The sequence below is a fragment of the Diadema antillarum genome, unplaced genomic scaffold (genome assembly GCF_040938485.1).
Source record: "Diadema antillarum isolate AM-2024a unplaced genomic scaffold, OU_Dant_1.0 scf00000072, whole genome shotgun sequence".
In the NCBI taxonomy this organism is placed as follows: Eukaryota; Metazoa; Echinodermata; class Echinoidea; order Diadematoida; family Diadematidae; genus Diadema; species Diadema antillarum.
In genome coordinates, this window is record NW_027270961.1 from 2,499,143 (window position 1) to 2,514,947 (window position 15,805).

Consider the following 15,805-nt stretch of genomic DNA (forward strand, 5'->3'; position numbering starts at 1 on the left):
AAATTATTTCCTGCTATCAATGATACAAGAAAAGTTAGATAAACATTTACATTTGCTCTTATTCTCATAATTTCTTGTGATAGAATCCTGTGAGGAAGACAAAAAGAGAGATTTCCTGTCAAAAGTTTAAAGCTTTACCACCTCAAGCACAATATGGAACTTGATATCAGGAACCGTTATACATAATTGCATCGCAGTAGTAGTAGTTAACAGCAACAATAGAAAATATAATTTTTAGAGTCTCACATAACCATCTGAATTGATGCAAACATTTTTGTTTCTTTTATATTTAGCATATACTTTAAATTTTTATTAACATTTTTATTAACTTTTTTTATCAACATTTTTAACAACTTTTTTTTTTCCACCAATCTCACCATGGCATTAACATATCTTGTCAAGCACAACATCTTGATAACAAGAACAGACATTATTCTACTTGTCTTAACAATCATTTGCATCAGATTATATTATGTAAAATGTGTTCACATGTATTCGCTTTGCTGCCTGACTTCTATCTGGGCTGTTGCGTGGCAATGCACGGGTGTGAGGGAATATTTAGTTCTTGATGCTGTTCTTTATAAAAATTGTGGCAATGATGTACAACATATGTGTGATAGTTGTTGGGTTTTTTTTTTCTCTCTCTCTAGCTCTGCATTAGTTCAAACAAATCACACAGTCATACAGAATGAACATCGTCTGACATACAGGAAATGAAAATTAGGGTCGAATTTGTGCTCTGTCCATATCAATTACATATGCCTGCTACAAGCTGTGGAGAAACATGCAGATGATATTATATGGGTGTATCACAAAATTAGGTTCTATATCTTATTGTAATAAAAGGCATGTTGTGAATGGTAGTCCAGATAGTAGTGCTTAATAAAGTGTTAAAGGAAACCAAAACGTAAAGAGAAATGTGTATTGAATGAAAGCAGCAACATTAGTAGAACACATTAGTGAAAGTTTGAGGAAAATTGGACAATCGATGCAAAAGTTATGAATTTGTTAAATTTTGGTGTTGGAACTGCTGGATGAAGAGACTACTTGAGTTTATGGCATCATGTGCGGACAACAATTCTAAAGAAAATATAAAGAAAATTGAACATGCTTTCACTTTTCTGGAATAATGAAAGAGCACTTGACTAACGGCTTTCAGATGGCAGGGGGAATAATTACTAGCCTTAACATATGTCAGTATCATGTTGATGGAATGTGTAATTTTCATGAAAAATGAATTTTTGTGGAATTCCCTGTATATTTTCTTTATATTGTTGTCCACACATGACATCACAACCTCTAGTAGTCTCTTCATCAAGTGGTTCCAACACCAAAGCTTTAAAAATTCACAGCTTTGCATCGATTGTCCGATTTTCTTCAAACTTTCACTGTTGTGTTCTGCTAAGGTTGTTGCTTTCACTCAATCCACATTTCTCTTTGGGTTTTGGTTTCCTTTAAGTAATCGCTTTACCAACTACAATGTGGCATTAGAGATGTTCTGTGGTGTTATTGTAGAATAGTATTTGTATATCTAATACATGCTTTTATGTATGAGATTGATGTCCCGGCCATAATGGAACCCACTGGCAAACAAGTCTATGAAAATGAAACCAGGGCCCTATTTCATAAAAGATGTTAGAATAGCAAGTCTTGCTGAAGTGGCAACTTCCCATAGCAACAGCCAATCAAGAAGCTGGATTCTTGTCGTTACTATGACAACTGCCATTCCAGCAAGAGTTGCTAACTTATCAACTTTTTTTTTTAATGAAATGGGACCCAGATGTCCCCTCTTAATTGCACTGCATGATGCACACATTATGATTTTAGTCACCCGGTGGTTGTCATTGTGACCTTCAGTATGTTTTTGAATATATTAAAATGTTATGCATGGTTACAAACGGTATAATAAAATGTCTAAAATGTGTTAAAATGGATGAATCCTGCTGGTTACCTCACAGTCCGTCGATCCCCCGGAGACCTTTGCCCACCACCTCCACTTGCAGCTGGTAAACTTCGGCATCAACACGGGAGAGGCGGCCGAAGCCTTCTTCGCCCTCTATGATGCCAAAGAAAACATCTTCATCACGTGAGTCTCGGCGAAGCGCCTCATTACATAATAGTAGCCCCTCCCACAAGACACTGTAGATCAGTAGAACATGTTCATCAAAATCTTAACTTATTACTTGTAGGCATCTGATATGTCACACATCATATCAATTTGAAATTACAATATTTTGGAAGCAAGGGGTTAGATTGCCAGCTTGTCTTATACACTTTATATTTTCTTGCTGATAGCAGCACCAAAGATGTCTGCACATGAAATGCTTCTTGTTGATGTAACATTTCACAAGAGCCTACATCCACATGCACTGGAAATCATAAATGCATTTTTTTTCCAATCTTATGAAGGATAAAAAGTTTGTGATGTCTGATTGTGACAACTCATTTATCAATTGTTATCATATGCCGTGGATAACCTAAAATAAATATCGCTTCATTCTGTGCACTCTCGAAGGCAGTGAGGTATAGTATCTTTCAAAGGAACTGTTCTCCGTGGTTTCGACAAGATGCATGCAAGGACCAGCAATATACCACACTACATTACATCAAATGCATTAAAAAATGTGTTGTTACAGAATGTCATCCTGGCAACAGATTGCACAAATGATGTACTTTTGAGGAGTTAGTAGGAATATTTTTATATGCAGACAGCTGTGATATATGCTTATGACTAGTGTGACTGTCATATAGCTAAAGCAGAGTCCTTGCAGTAGCCTTTAAATTTATGCTTCCAGGGCAGCTGTCTAGATGGGCACAGTAATGTTTACTTGTGACAAACAGTGTCAAGACTTTGGCGCTGAGTTGGCCCTTGATTTACCAGCATACAGTATAGCCGCAGCATACTACTGTGAAGGTCTCAATCTACAGGCGACCATCCACAGCGGTTATGGCTGTCGTGAAACTGAAACTCTCATTTCAATTAATCAGAAGGAAATGAGTCTGAGTACTAAACCAGGACGGTTCTTTCATTTTGCTGTCGTAAAGAAAAGCTTTGGATCGACGGATACATGTACCATGCATGTTTACATGAAATCATACTTTAGAGTTGCAACCCTGAAAGAGACATACTCTGGATTAAATAAACATAGAAATGGTCTCTCAATCAACATAAATGGAACACTTGTACGACAGAAAGTATTTTATACTTACGTCTTACTGGAGATACAGTAAACGTTCATTGTCTCTTTGTAACAGTTGAATTCTGTAGTATTTTTCTTGCCATAATGATTTGTAATATAAACAATGTTTGCACTGATGTCTGTGTGCATGTAGGCCCTATGTATTTATGTATGTACATATGTATGTATATTATATCTATTTATGTAAATACATATTTTTTATATATGTATGTTTACATATATGAATATATAGGTATATATCTACATAAAAAACATGTTGTTATTGTATATATTGACAATACAGTATGTGTACTGGAGAGTGTATGCATGATACTGTCAATCTCTGTTACTTCCTTGGGATTCATTAGCAACGGAAATGCACACACGGATTCGCAGAATTTTTGTTTAGTAGAGAGTCAAGCTCGTGCCGCACATTACTGAAAGATAAGAGCATTAGGAGCCCTCCACAGAGAGGAAACCCAATTCCACCACCCCAAGATCCCCAGTTTGAATTATATGATGATTCTTGATTTCCAGGGAGAGGTTTCTTGCCAAGTTCAACAAGCAGGGTGCTCCTCTCAACGTGGAGAAGATTGGGAACCTCGTCACCATTTTCACCGTGAGTGTCTCTGTCGTTGCTTCGTCCACATCAGGGCACTCTGTTGGCGCAAAACTTACCCCGAATTTTACCACATGTTTTGATGCATTTTTGTATAAAAGCTTTAGATGATATGTGCTTAAAACATCAATATAATATTCTTACAGCAGAATGTCAAATTTGGGATGTGAAGCAGGATATTAGTATCCTATGAATCACAGACTAAATTCATTTGTCTTTTCATTTTTCAGATGTCACTGTCTGTGCGTAGTGTTACTGTCAAAGGTGATTTGCCTAGCAGAAAGTACAAATTTTGATCAAATCACGGAATGTGAATATCATTTTGTACGAGATGTTTTGATTTTGCCAAAACATACCCCTTTCCATTGAAGTCTGAATGAGATGTCTTTGTTTCCATCTAAAAGGGGCAATTAAAGGCATAATTTACCATTTGCAGATGAACCAAAAACACAGCATTAGTGCTTTAAAATAGTCTAAAATGTGAGTTAGGGATAGAAACAACCACTGTAAGAATTTGAATCTGTATTATCAATGTTAAGTATTGTTAAATACCTAAAATGTGAACAATAGTTATAATAAAAATGTTTCCAGACTAAACCGTCTACAGTTATGGTTTATTAAGAAAAATACTGATATCTCCTTATATTTTAGGCTTTATTGCGAAAGTTTTATATGTAGGATGTTTTGAGATACAGCAGACCTACACATATGCATCAAATGTGATATCTTGAAAACTTTTTAAATCACTGCTCCCAAAAGTATTAGAAACTGGACCTTTAACACATAATTTATCAAGTTTGTAAACTTACAATCAACGTCCTTTTATGTACATTATATATTGCATATGCAGAGTGAGAAAGTATGACCAGATACATGTTATGTTTACTTTTAAGAAACAGGATAATTCTCAGGGGAAAAGGACAAAAGAGCTCAAAGATGGCATCAATCTTGGATACAATTTATTGATAAACTATAGATGATGTGAGATACTTTGAAAGTCCTTGTGAGGCAACATGTTGAATATGAAGAAATTGACTGCTTTTTGCTGTTTTTGTTGTTGTTGTTTTTGTCTTGTTATTTCCTGAGTAGGACTTGAGCAGCAAGGACTTGGAGCGCGACCTCTATCTGACCTGCCACATTATCCGATGTGGCCAGATGCAGGCCGGCCGTAACGTAGACCCCAAGAGGCAACTGGCGTTCACCTACAGGAGACCCTACGGATACGGGGGTGAGTCTAGCACCCCTCTCGGATCTATCCCTTTCTCGTTCATTAAATGTCATTCAGCTGTGAATGCCATCGATGTGTGTCTTGTTTTTGTCTCGGTCTTGTGTGAATGCTGTTTGACAAGCTGTACTTTCGTAGCCAACCATGTACCACACTCTTTATTGATTGATTTGATCTCTATTGTCAATTCAAGGAAATTTGGTTTAGATTTGATTGCAAGAAGTCCTGGTCATTGAGGTGAGAGTGTTGTAGTCTTGGCAAAATCGGATTTCATAGAACTTGTGAATGTATTGTGCAATTTTACATGATGAAACATTAACTCTTGGCGAATCTAGAACTCTTTATGATAATTTGTTTTTCATCCAAATGCTTAATTTTGAGATAAGTTGAACTCAAGAGGGTTGACTCACATGGCACTTACAAATCTCCCTATCACATATAAATATAAGCATTTTGCCACTAGTGGTCGGGCCCATACGTGGCCGTATGCTGTGTGCAAACAAATGAGGGTAACCTTACGCACCCACCCGCATTATGTGGCGGTCAAGTGGGTTCACACTTTCGGTGGTTCACTCATGTACTTCCGGTAATGCGCAGTTACTGTTCAGCAGGCACCTACAGAGTGTATACCATGCGGTAAATGACATCTAATTTTCCCCTTTTTATCACAACTAAAACATTGCCATTTCACAATTGAAATACATTATCATATCATATAACTTGATATTTCTTTGCCCAACACATATCAGTTGTGAAGAAAATCAACAAAACTATGGTAGTTTGGGGACAGATGTAGTGCTCCAAATTTTTTGTGAACGCTCAAATAGAGCTCGCGCAGTCCACCAGCACAGTATTGCCGACTCTTTGATATGAAAATTAAAAAGCACCGTCGCCGTTAAGAGTTTTGACAGTTATATGCGATAGGGAAAATTAAACATACCTGTGCATGTGTTGGAAATCAGGTTGTATTTATGATTATTGCATAGCTGCCAGGTCTCGCTGATTCTGCAAGATGCTGTATGGAAAATTTGGTATCTCTTCATGTCCTGATGAGTTAAAAGTATGCAATATTAGAGAGTATAATTCCATTTCAAGTATGTTCATCTTAAAGAAACCTGTGTACATATTGAGTAAGTTTTGAGGTGGCGAGAACTTTTTTTTCCCCTTTGTAACATTCGATACCAGCGCTCAATAAGTGTTGATACATTTGCGTGGGATGTGTTAGTACTTGTTTATGTCTGTCTCTACCTGTCCAAATAAACACCTGTACCTGTCTTTGTGTACATTCATGTATAATATTGGAGGAAGTTTGCCATGCTCATTTATCACTCATCCCAGGTATTGTGCTCAAGAGGATATACCCTCGAAATATCCATTGTTGCCTCAATAACAGAGATTGAAAAGCAACGCTGAACAACACAAGTAATCAATAAAAATGCAATATATTCTCACCTTTCATATCTTGAACAATAACTACACTTTTGATGTAGTGTTTCATTCAGTGTTTGCCAATATTCTCTCTCTCTCTGTCTGTGTTTGAATCCCAGTGCTGAAAATATCCCACTTTCTGACCATGCTTGATGATGACACTCGAGGAGGGAAAGAGGAAGTCATGAAGATAATGTAAGTTTGGCACAGAGCATCGCCCACTGAACCTTTCTCTCAAGGTGGCACACTGAACTCCAATGCACCTTTCTATCTTGCCTCATCATCTATTGCCAGCCCTTTATCAATTCATTGATTGACATCAGCAATAGAAACTCTAAAAATTTAACCTCATATATCAATAGATAGAGCTATTGAGTTATTAATAGTCAAGATAAATATTGAGATTCTCTGTGTGTCAAGTTTTAATTCATATGAACATTTTTGTTTGAAAAACTTTATCAATAGATCTATCACATATATTCAAGTGCAAAATGTAGGCAAGAATAAAAGCATGTAAATTTGTACAATGTAGAATGACAGCATATAATCTTTTATGGCAAAAATATTAAAAGCTGAGCATATATGCAACATTGTTGATAATATCCATTAGTTATCAAGAGAAAAATTATGGGTAGATTCAACATTTTGACAGTTCATCAAGAGCTGTATTCTCTGCCTAGTTACAAGGCATGTAATTTATTTTAGTCATAAAGCTGAAGTGAATTAACAAAAGTACTTTCATATAAACTCCAAATCACTATATGTCAATAGCAGCATGCCCACAGTTTAGTTCTATGTAATTGAATGATTAATGAATTTGAAAATCTGTGTCCAGTATTGTATTAAAGACTTTGTGAGTTTATCATATCACAACATTCTGCCCAGCATGCTTTGAAATATTAACAATCAGTTGAATTGTTTGTATTCTCTACTTTCTTGTGTGTGCACAAATGCAAATGAATGACAGTTCTCATGTTTCTGAGATGCTGAATATCTTGCTCTAAAGGAAGTTTCACATTTGGATTGCTATGGATATTGAGACTGTACAGTGTCACATTTCCTCTTCAATACATTTTCCAGCTCACTCAAAGACAACCAGGACAATGAAAAGGATTTTGCAACACTGCACGAGCAACTGATTCGGAATACTGGAAGGAAGGGTGGCACAAACGCCGCCAACGGTGTCGGTGAGTTCATGCTTTCTGTTCTCGTACCAATCACAACTCCTGCCCTATTGAGTTGTGGGAGACCACACTCACATATATAGGGATCCTGCCAAGTTTCGCTTCTAAAGCACGGTCGTGACAAATGGGAGAAATTGATAGCTCTAAAGTGATGCGTTTATGCTCAAGGAGCAGTTAAAATGCACATCTGTCTTTGTTGCAGATTATCCATCTGAAATAGCTGCTTTCATGCAGAAAGGCTCTGCAAAAGATACTGGCTTAAAGATGGCCCTTCCCTTTTGCATTCCTTCCCAAATGGAACAGAACATTATATATTGTACCAGAATGACAAGACTATTGTAAATCTATAACATTTCTGTGATATTTGAAGGTTGTTAGCCGTTAAAATTCAAATAATGCACCAAACGCTCACCATAACGTATTCTGTGTACTAGGCACAGCTGCATACATTGATCCTCCTGTGGTTGTAATATGATACTTATACTTCGAACAACAGATATGCATGTTAAAGCTGTCAGAAAAGAAGAATTCACTAGCTTCTCTTACTTTATTATCAATGGCAAATAACAACACACCACTTACATGAATTACATGTACAACTAAGTGCATCACACAGGTCTGTAAAACTAGACTAGTAGTTAAGATTCGTAATTTTTTCGTAGTACGAAAAAATTATTCAAATCTTAACAGTCAATTTAACTAAACAAATAAAGACCCTCTTGAGTTCAAAATTTACAGGAGGTTTCGAAATAGTGTTTTCTTCAATACATGTACCTAAGTGTTCTCACCAATTTTTCAAAAATTTGCATGCAAAAGGGATTGGCTGTCTTTAAAGTGGGAGGCATGATGTGGTAGTCATCTTCATCATCATCATCAGCTTAATCATCATAATCATCGCAATCATAATCACAATCAATGTAACAACAAAAGAATTGTTGCTGCTGTTTTGTCTACTGTTGATGATGTTGTTCCTGTTGTTCTATTAAATGCAGTGAAATATACTATAATAGGCAGCACTGTAGACTTCAGTGTTTTTCATTACACCATTCGAGTTAACAATATGTACAATGAGAAACTTGGTGGTGAATACATATTTGCCTTGATACATTCATAACATCTGAACAACTGCTACTGGGGAAAGTCACTCTCCACATTCGCACTGAAGTGCATACTAAAAAAAGAGGAAATCCACTCCAAATATATGTTAGTCTGATAAAAAAGAGTAAAATCTTATGAGTTCAGCTGTAAAAATTTGACTGAAATCAAGTGAAAAATAAGGAAGTTATAACATATTGAAGTTTTGCTAATTTCTGCAAAACAGTTCTTGTACAGTGGATATGAATATGCAAATGAGTGAGCTAAACATGTCATACCATCACAATTTTGCATTGATCGTGTACACACACAAAAAAAATAATAATAATGAAAATGTAATGTTTCCGTCGGTGAAATCTGAAACATGATGCTTTTCCTGGTTGAATAACCTTAAGAATAGTGATTAGTGTGAAATACAAGGATTTGAGCCTTGGACATAATTGTGTTTGAATGAAAAAATGGAAATTTCAAAATTTTATGTACAAACTATATGGGAAGTTGTGAGGGAATGACATGCTCACTTTGCCATTTGCATATTCATATTGACTGTTCTAAGAACTGTTTCTCCCCAAAACAGAGAAACTTCGAACTGTCATATCTTCCTTATTTTTCACTCGATTTCAGTCAAATTTTTACCGTTGAACTCGTAATATGTTACTCTTTTTTATCAGACTAACTTATGGTAGGACTGGATTTCCCCTTCAAGTAGAAACACAACACAATGCTACCCTACTGTGTAGTCCCACAAACTACATGTACATCCTACTGCCAGGCAGCGTATGTGTAGACTGCACAATCAGCAGAGTCAATCTTGGATTGGTAGTCAATAACCACTTTTGGAAGGAAAGGAAATCCCTGTCATTGTTTCTGTGGATTTAGTCATCATTTTTAAACATTAATCAGAGACAATGGAAGTGTTCCAGCCAAAGCATATTCCAATTATTAAAGTGAATGGGTTGAGATTCTGATTTAAGCATTGAAAATAGCCCAGAAAATCTTTGTTACAGCAAATTTTAGTACTCCTAATCATCATTCCCTCTGAAGTTAATCCGGATCATCTGGTTTAAACTTTGTGCCATACATCGTAATAGCAATGATAGTAACAGTGTATTTTCTCTCAGTCATTATCACTATTGATTTCCTCTTGCCATAATCATCAAGTTTATTTATCTATTTCTATATATCTATTTATTTCTAGCTTTTAAGGGATCGTATAGTTTGGGTTGAGACCTAACTTTAGGTTTCCAACACTTTTTTGTTGTTGTGAGATAATGAGAAACCACTTATGAAATGTGAAAGAGCATGTAATTCCAAGAGGAATTAAATTTCACTCGATGAGAATTGGTTTTGAAATGGCTGAGATATCCAAAATAGACGGATTGTAATAAAAGGTGGGACCTACCTTTTATTATGATCGTTTTGTTTCACTTTGTTTTTGTTTGCCTCAGCCATTCCAAAACCGATTTTTATCAAATAAACTGTGAATTCCGCGTACAATGGTATGCTGTGTACTATTTCATAAGTGGTTTCTTGGAATCTCACTAAAGGTTAAAAGCCCAATTCTAATCTCTACCAATACTATACCATCCCTTTAAATCAATTTATATATTATCTATATAGCAAATATGTATCTATTTTCAGGTTCACTCATGAGCATATGTATTTATTTATGTATTTTGATACAGGTATCACTGTGAAGTTATTGATCCTGCATGGCCACATGGAGGTACTGAGGAAAGAGAAACATCTTCTCTTTAGTAGAGGTCCCAGCATCACTCGCAAGCTGGGCTTCAGTGACATCATCATGCCAGGTAATATAAACAGGGCTTCAGTGACATCATCATGCCAGGTAATATAACGTCCCTCTGGTGACAAGACCTTGTATCTCAAATTTTTGGACAAGGACTGGAACAAATACATGTGTAAGACTAGATTACGGAGGGGAGGGGGAAGGAGAACACTTGTATCTCTCTTTCCCACGTCGCAGTAAGTTTCAGGCAAATGGGGTTGCTGTGGCCTCCTGGAACATGGTGTAAAGGTAGCATTAGCTATGACAGACAAGAGTGTGATTTTCAAATTTGCCAGAAACAGACAAAAAAGAATAGACTGATATACAAGAGAATTGCTATTTGTTACTGATCAGTCTGCATGCTCCTTTGAAGTTTGTTTAGAGAGCTACTCACCCTTAGAGAAGTGTTGGTGATAAGCGGAATACATGTTCTTTTCTTTTATACGTGTTGGTATCCTGCAGCACAAGCTACATGTATATACTCTAGTGGCTGTCAGTCAGACTGTGACACGACTATTTTATCACTCTTGTTATTTTACCATGGAGCCAATATCATAGCCATTGTTGGTTTTATGTGTTTACAATGTGTGTTGAATGACACGTCTTCATGACAGAAATTTCTTCGCTGCAAAGCAAGCGATGTTATGAACTCAGTACTCGCAAACTGTCTCGCCATGATTGGAATCCCCCAATCGTATGTGTGACATCACACTGGGCAAAAGTCACAAGACCTTAGTTTGAGGATGGCTACTGCTAATCATCTGTGAACACTTCATCTGTTGCTTTGACAGTTGGAAGTTATTTTGAATGTTTTGTAAGTGTCTTCCAGGATCAGAGCCCTACTGTACTGAAGCATGTCCTGTAAAAATTGTCATTGTTACTACAATACCAACAAGATGGTGTGTATCTTATCTGAATGCGTCATCAGTTGCGTCACTTTTGATGATGAAGAATTTGAACATGGCACAGCATGGCTATTTTTCTCTCCTTTTGTGACATTTTATAGATTCATTTATGTGATATTTTGGTATTTTCTTATAGATGACTTGAGGAATGACTTATTCATCTCTCTGGAACGAGCAGAGTTCACCGACAAGAGGAAAGAGTTTCGCAATATAGAGGTCACAATCTGCGTCATCGATGATAAATGGCAGAAGCTGGTAAGACTGGGTGGCAAGAAAGTTTGTTAAGTCACATTGACACTTGCACACATTTGGGTTTTGTGCATGGTTTGCGCATTGGCACATACCATTTGTGCTATTGTGGGAAACAGTCGTGGTAGTGTGCGGGAGGATGCTGGCCAATGCAATCAATGCGTGGTAATATTTTCAACGTGCTCAAAATTTTGGCATGACTAACTTTTAGGCAACTTGTGTGTACCCTTAACTATGCCGAAACCTCCATGAACTATGTGCAACCTATGCGCTAACTAGCTGATCCAGCCCGTGCCATATGCAGGGCAGTGAAGCAATACATGAACCAGTTAAAACAAGTCTCGTTACCGAAAAGAATTTTAGAAAAGACCACTTCAAGTATATTGTGGCAACGAACAGCAATACGTGAACAATGCTCAAGTATGTTGTGAACATGACGTGTCAATGTGCCCTGAAAATTATGCATTTTGTGAACTAATCATGAATTTGACATGACCAAAATGGACTATGTGCCACTGAATGGCATGCACTGGCATGTCATAGCGTGGGGCAGTGCAGAAGCCAAATTAATGCAAGTGTCAGGATGGCATTACTCTTGGAAGGGCTATCTGTCATCCAGAGATTCTGCCCACAAGTGTTTTCCGTTATGAAAGAGCTCCTTAGAGTGGGTCTGTATGTATTTTTCAGCATTCAACATATCAAATCATGCTACACGTCTCATCAGCTGACTGATAGAGGAAGAAATAAACACCAGAGGCCCAACAAAAAAGGCCATGCTGGAAGAAGATGTCATTCACTGCAATCCTATTTCTGTTTTTCCTCACTCTCCAAATGGAGATCAGGTTGCACATTGAACTGAAATATTAATTTCAGCATAATGTTTGTCCCTATTTTGAAACAACTATTGTACAGTGCGCTCCTATTATAATGAACATAGTTATAACAAAATTTCTTTATGATGGAGTTATAATCTAGGTTCCAAATTATGGCTGTATATCTTTATATACTTTTTTCAATGTGCTCTTGCTCTTTGTCTTCATTTTTCACTTTTTTTTTCTCTTTTTTTACTTTTAGATATTTTCAATAATATGTTTTTTCCTCTTGTGAGTTTGATCAGCAGAAATCTCTCCTTTCTCTTTACCCCGAATGCACCAAGCCCTGCATATGTCTCGTGGATGACGAACCACCGGAGAAGGAGTATCGCTCTGTGGTGTACCGTCGCAACATGTCGCCGCGGTGGAACGAGATTGTGCGACTGAACGTTCCCATGGAAACCTTCAAGGACACCCATCTACGCTTTGAGTTTCGGCACTGCTCTAGTGAACCCAGTACGTAATCTTCAGGCTTCTGTGGTAATGGGTTGACTTAGGCTTTGTGGCTTCTTGTTTTGCTTGTGTGCATGAGAGATCCCCATGGATAGTGGGGATACATTATGGTATGTACAGTTTGTTTGCAAAAAGTGAAAAGTCCGTTTTTTTAACCTGTTGAGGACGAGTCCTGAGAATACTTGGGGAGGTGTCTGTGGGAAATGTGTGTTATAGTAAAATCAGTCTGTCCTCAACAGGTTAATAAGTCAATTTTTTTTTGTTAAAAATCTTTGACCCGAATTCACGAAGGTGGTACAATTGAAAACATGATTTAAACCATGGACAATTTGTAGTGTAGTGCCAAGTGTCGCATGGCCTTTTTCGTTACAAAATCAGTCATTTCGTTGATGAAATGACCATTTCGTTGAAGAAATAACCATTTCATTGACAAAATTGACAAAATATTCATTCCGTTAAAGAAATGATCATTTCGTCAATGAAATGACAACATTTCGTTGACGAAATGACTGATTTCGTAACGAAATAGGCCATGCGACACTTGGCGCTCCATACAAATTTTCCATGGTTTAGACCATGGTGTCAATTGTACCACCTTCATGAATTTGGGCCCAAGATGTTGCACGCGGATGATGTAAAGATCAGTTATGAATTTTGTTGAATTTATGATGATGATGACCTCGTTTTTTTTTATGTACAGAAAAGCGAGAGAGGGAGAAGCGGCTTTTTGCCATGGCCTTCATGCCCCTTATGAAGAAAGATGGCACGGCGGTGGAAGATGGAATCCACTCCCTCTTCGTCTACAAGGTTAGTTCCTTTTAGTCCAGTGCTTACAGTGGTCCCTGCTTTAGCGAGACATGTCTGGAGTGGGGGGGGGGGGGATACCACAATGGAAACTGAGCACTTGAATCATGCACAATGACAGGAAGTAATGCTCATTACAACAAGCATATCTCATCTTGGTTTAATCCGTTGAGGACGAGTCCCGAGTCCTATACTCGGGCAAGTGTCTATGGGAAATGTGTGTTGTAGCAAAATCAGCTCGTCCTCAACAGGTTAAGCTACAGACTATTGCCAGAGGATATCTGTATGACCTGACTGAAACATTTACATGTATGTAAGCGTCTAGTCAAAGTGATCCTCAGAGATGCCTACTGTCACTTTTTTGCAGTATTTTGTCCTGTTTTTAGCCAAAAATGCTGAAGGTCTCATGGAAAATATTGCTTTTCCAATAATGTATTACTACACATGTCAATTGCAGGTAAGGTAATAATTACTGTTTTTCCACCAAAATAACTTTTGAGCTCTGAGAATGCTGCAATGGTGTTCACAAGATTGGCATCCGTGGACCAATTGTTTGTATCATTTTGAGCCAGCCAAAACTTAAAATGCACTTGTTACAGTTTCACATATACATAAGATAATTTATTGGGGTCATGAGCATGTATTTTGGCCTTAAAGGGGATGGCTATAGTAACTGATCAGTGGGAATCAGTGGGAATGCTGGGGGATGATTGTTCCAATCCTTGTGGGATTCATTTAAGAGTACATTATGTATCTATTGTTGTGTGAAAATCATTTGCTTCTGAATGGTCTCATATTCAAGAAATGTGCAGTTTAATCGCCCCGTCACTGTACAGGCATGCTAACCTGGAAACATTAAACTGCACATTTCTTGAATATGAGACCATTCTGAAGCAAATGATTTTCACACAACAATAGATACATAATGTACTCTTAAATGAATCCCACAAGGATTGGAACAATCATCCCCCAGCATTCCCACTGATTCCCACTGATCAGTTACTATAGCCATCCCCTTTAAGATCACAGTGTAGGATAAGAACTCTTTGACTTTGATTGTATAGAGTTTATGTCAACACCTCCAGTCATAAAATTAGCAGATCATATCACAAAAATATACTAATTTGTTTATGGCAGTGCTCTGAACACCATGACTTCAGCAATGCTGACCAGTACCTCAGGCTGCCCTACTGCACGGCCGACCTCGTCATCAAGGGCAATTACCCCGGCAATGACGCACTGGAGCACAACAACAAAGACACGTTTGAAGTCCGCACAGTCATCTGCTCCACTAAGCTCACTCAGAACAGTAAGTTCTGTCCTTATTTCTTTTACCACCACATGAGCTCTTGGTGGAAAGTCATTGAGAGTAGCAGCTGCGCTGAAAGTAATTTTAAAGTTTAGTGTCCTGTGTTGTAATTTGTTGGCTCCGTATATGTGGCTTCAGTTGTCATCGTTTGCTGACTATTGCAGAGGCACTTGTCAGCAAAGAGGAATTTCAAGCAGTTGGTATTGTTCAACCATTTCCTTGGAGGTATTTAGAGCAGACCTCTTCACCCGGGTTCACCCTGCTCATTGCAATAACTATTTGTTGGATGATTTATATATAGCAGTTTTGACTCTTGTACACTTGGCCTCCACTTCACGCCTTATACATAGAGCTGACTAGAGTGTTCTGATACAAAAGTAAATTGGTCACAAATGTTATCGTAAAATGCTCAGGCACTACCCCAGGTGATTTCAAGTTCAAGAAATAAAGTTTGTGACATATCATGGATATGATATTACCAGTGAACGAGTTATCTTGGTTGTGGTATCCAAGTCATTGATGCTCATATTCAAACCAAGGAGAGTCAGATGTCAGCCTGTGAGCTAAACCCAATTAGTTCTTCTTTCCGTATTGAGTTTTACATGCATACTGTGGATTCGCAAAGTTCTGTGTGGTCAGGCATGATAGGATGGCATGATTATGTACATCATATAAATCTACCTCTCTGTCATTA

At 37.5% G+C, this 15,805-nt stretch overlaps 1 protein-coding gene across 1 annotated transcript in view; it reads left to right on the plus strand.

Moving 5' to 3' along the window:
- The window catches only part of LOC139717154 (dedicator of cytokinesis protein 3-like), a 115,739-nt gene that overhangs the window by 38,059 nt on the left and 61,875 nt on the right, over positions 1-15,805 (plus strand). Inside the window, exons 9-18 of the mRNA XM_071628654.1 lie at positions 1,959-2,086; positions 3,717-3,798; positions 4,888-5,026; positions 6,571-6,646; positions 7,532-7,638; positions 10,416-10,541; positions 11,561-11,679; positions 12,830-13,001; positions 13,699-13,805; positions 14,940-15,111. Of these exons, the coding sequence (XP_071484755.1) occupies positions 1,959-2,086; positions 3,717-3,798; positions 4,888-5,026; positions 6,571-6,646; positions 7,532-7,638; positions 10,416-10,541; positions 11,561-11,679; positions 12,830-13,001; positions 13,699-13,805; positions 14,940-15,111 (1,228 nt within the window). The remainder of the gene's footprint in view (positions 1-1,958; positions 2,087-3,716; positions 3,799-4,887; positions 5,027-6,570; positions 6,647-7,531; positions 7,639-10,415; positions 10,542-11,560; positions 11,680-12,829; positions 13,002-13,698; positions 13,806-14,939; positions 15,112-15,805) is intronic.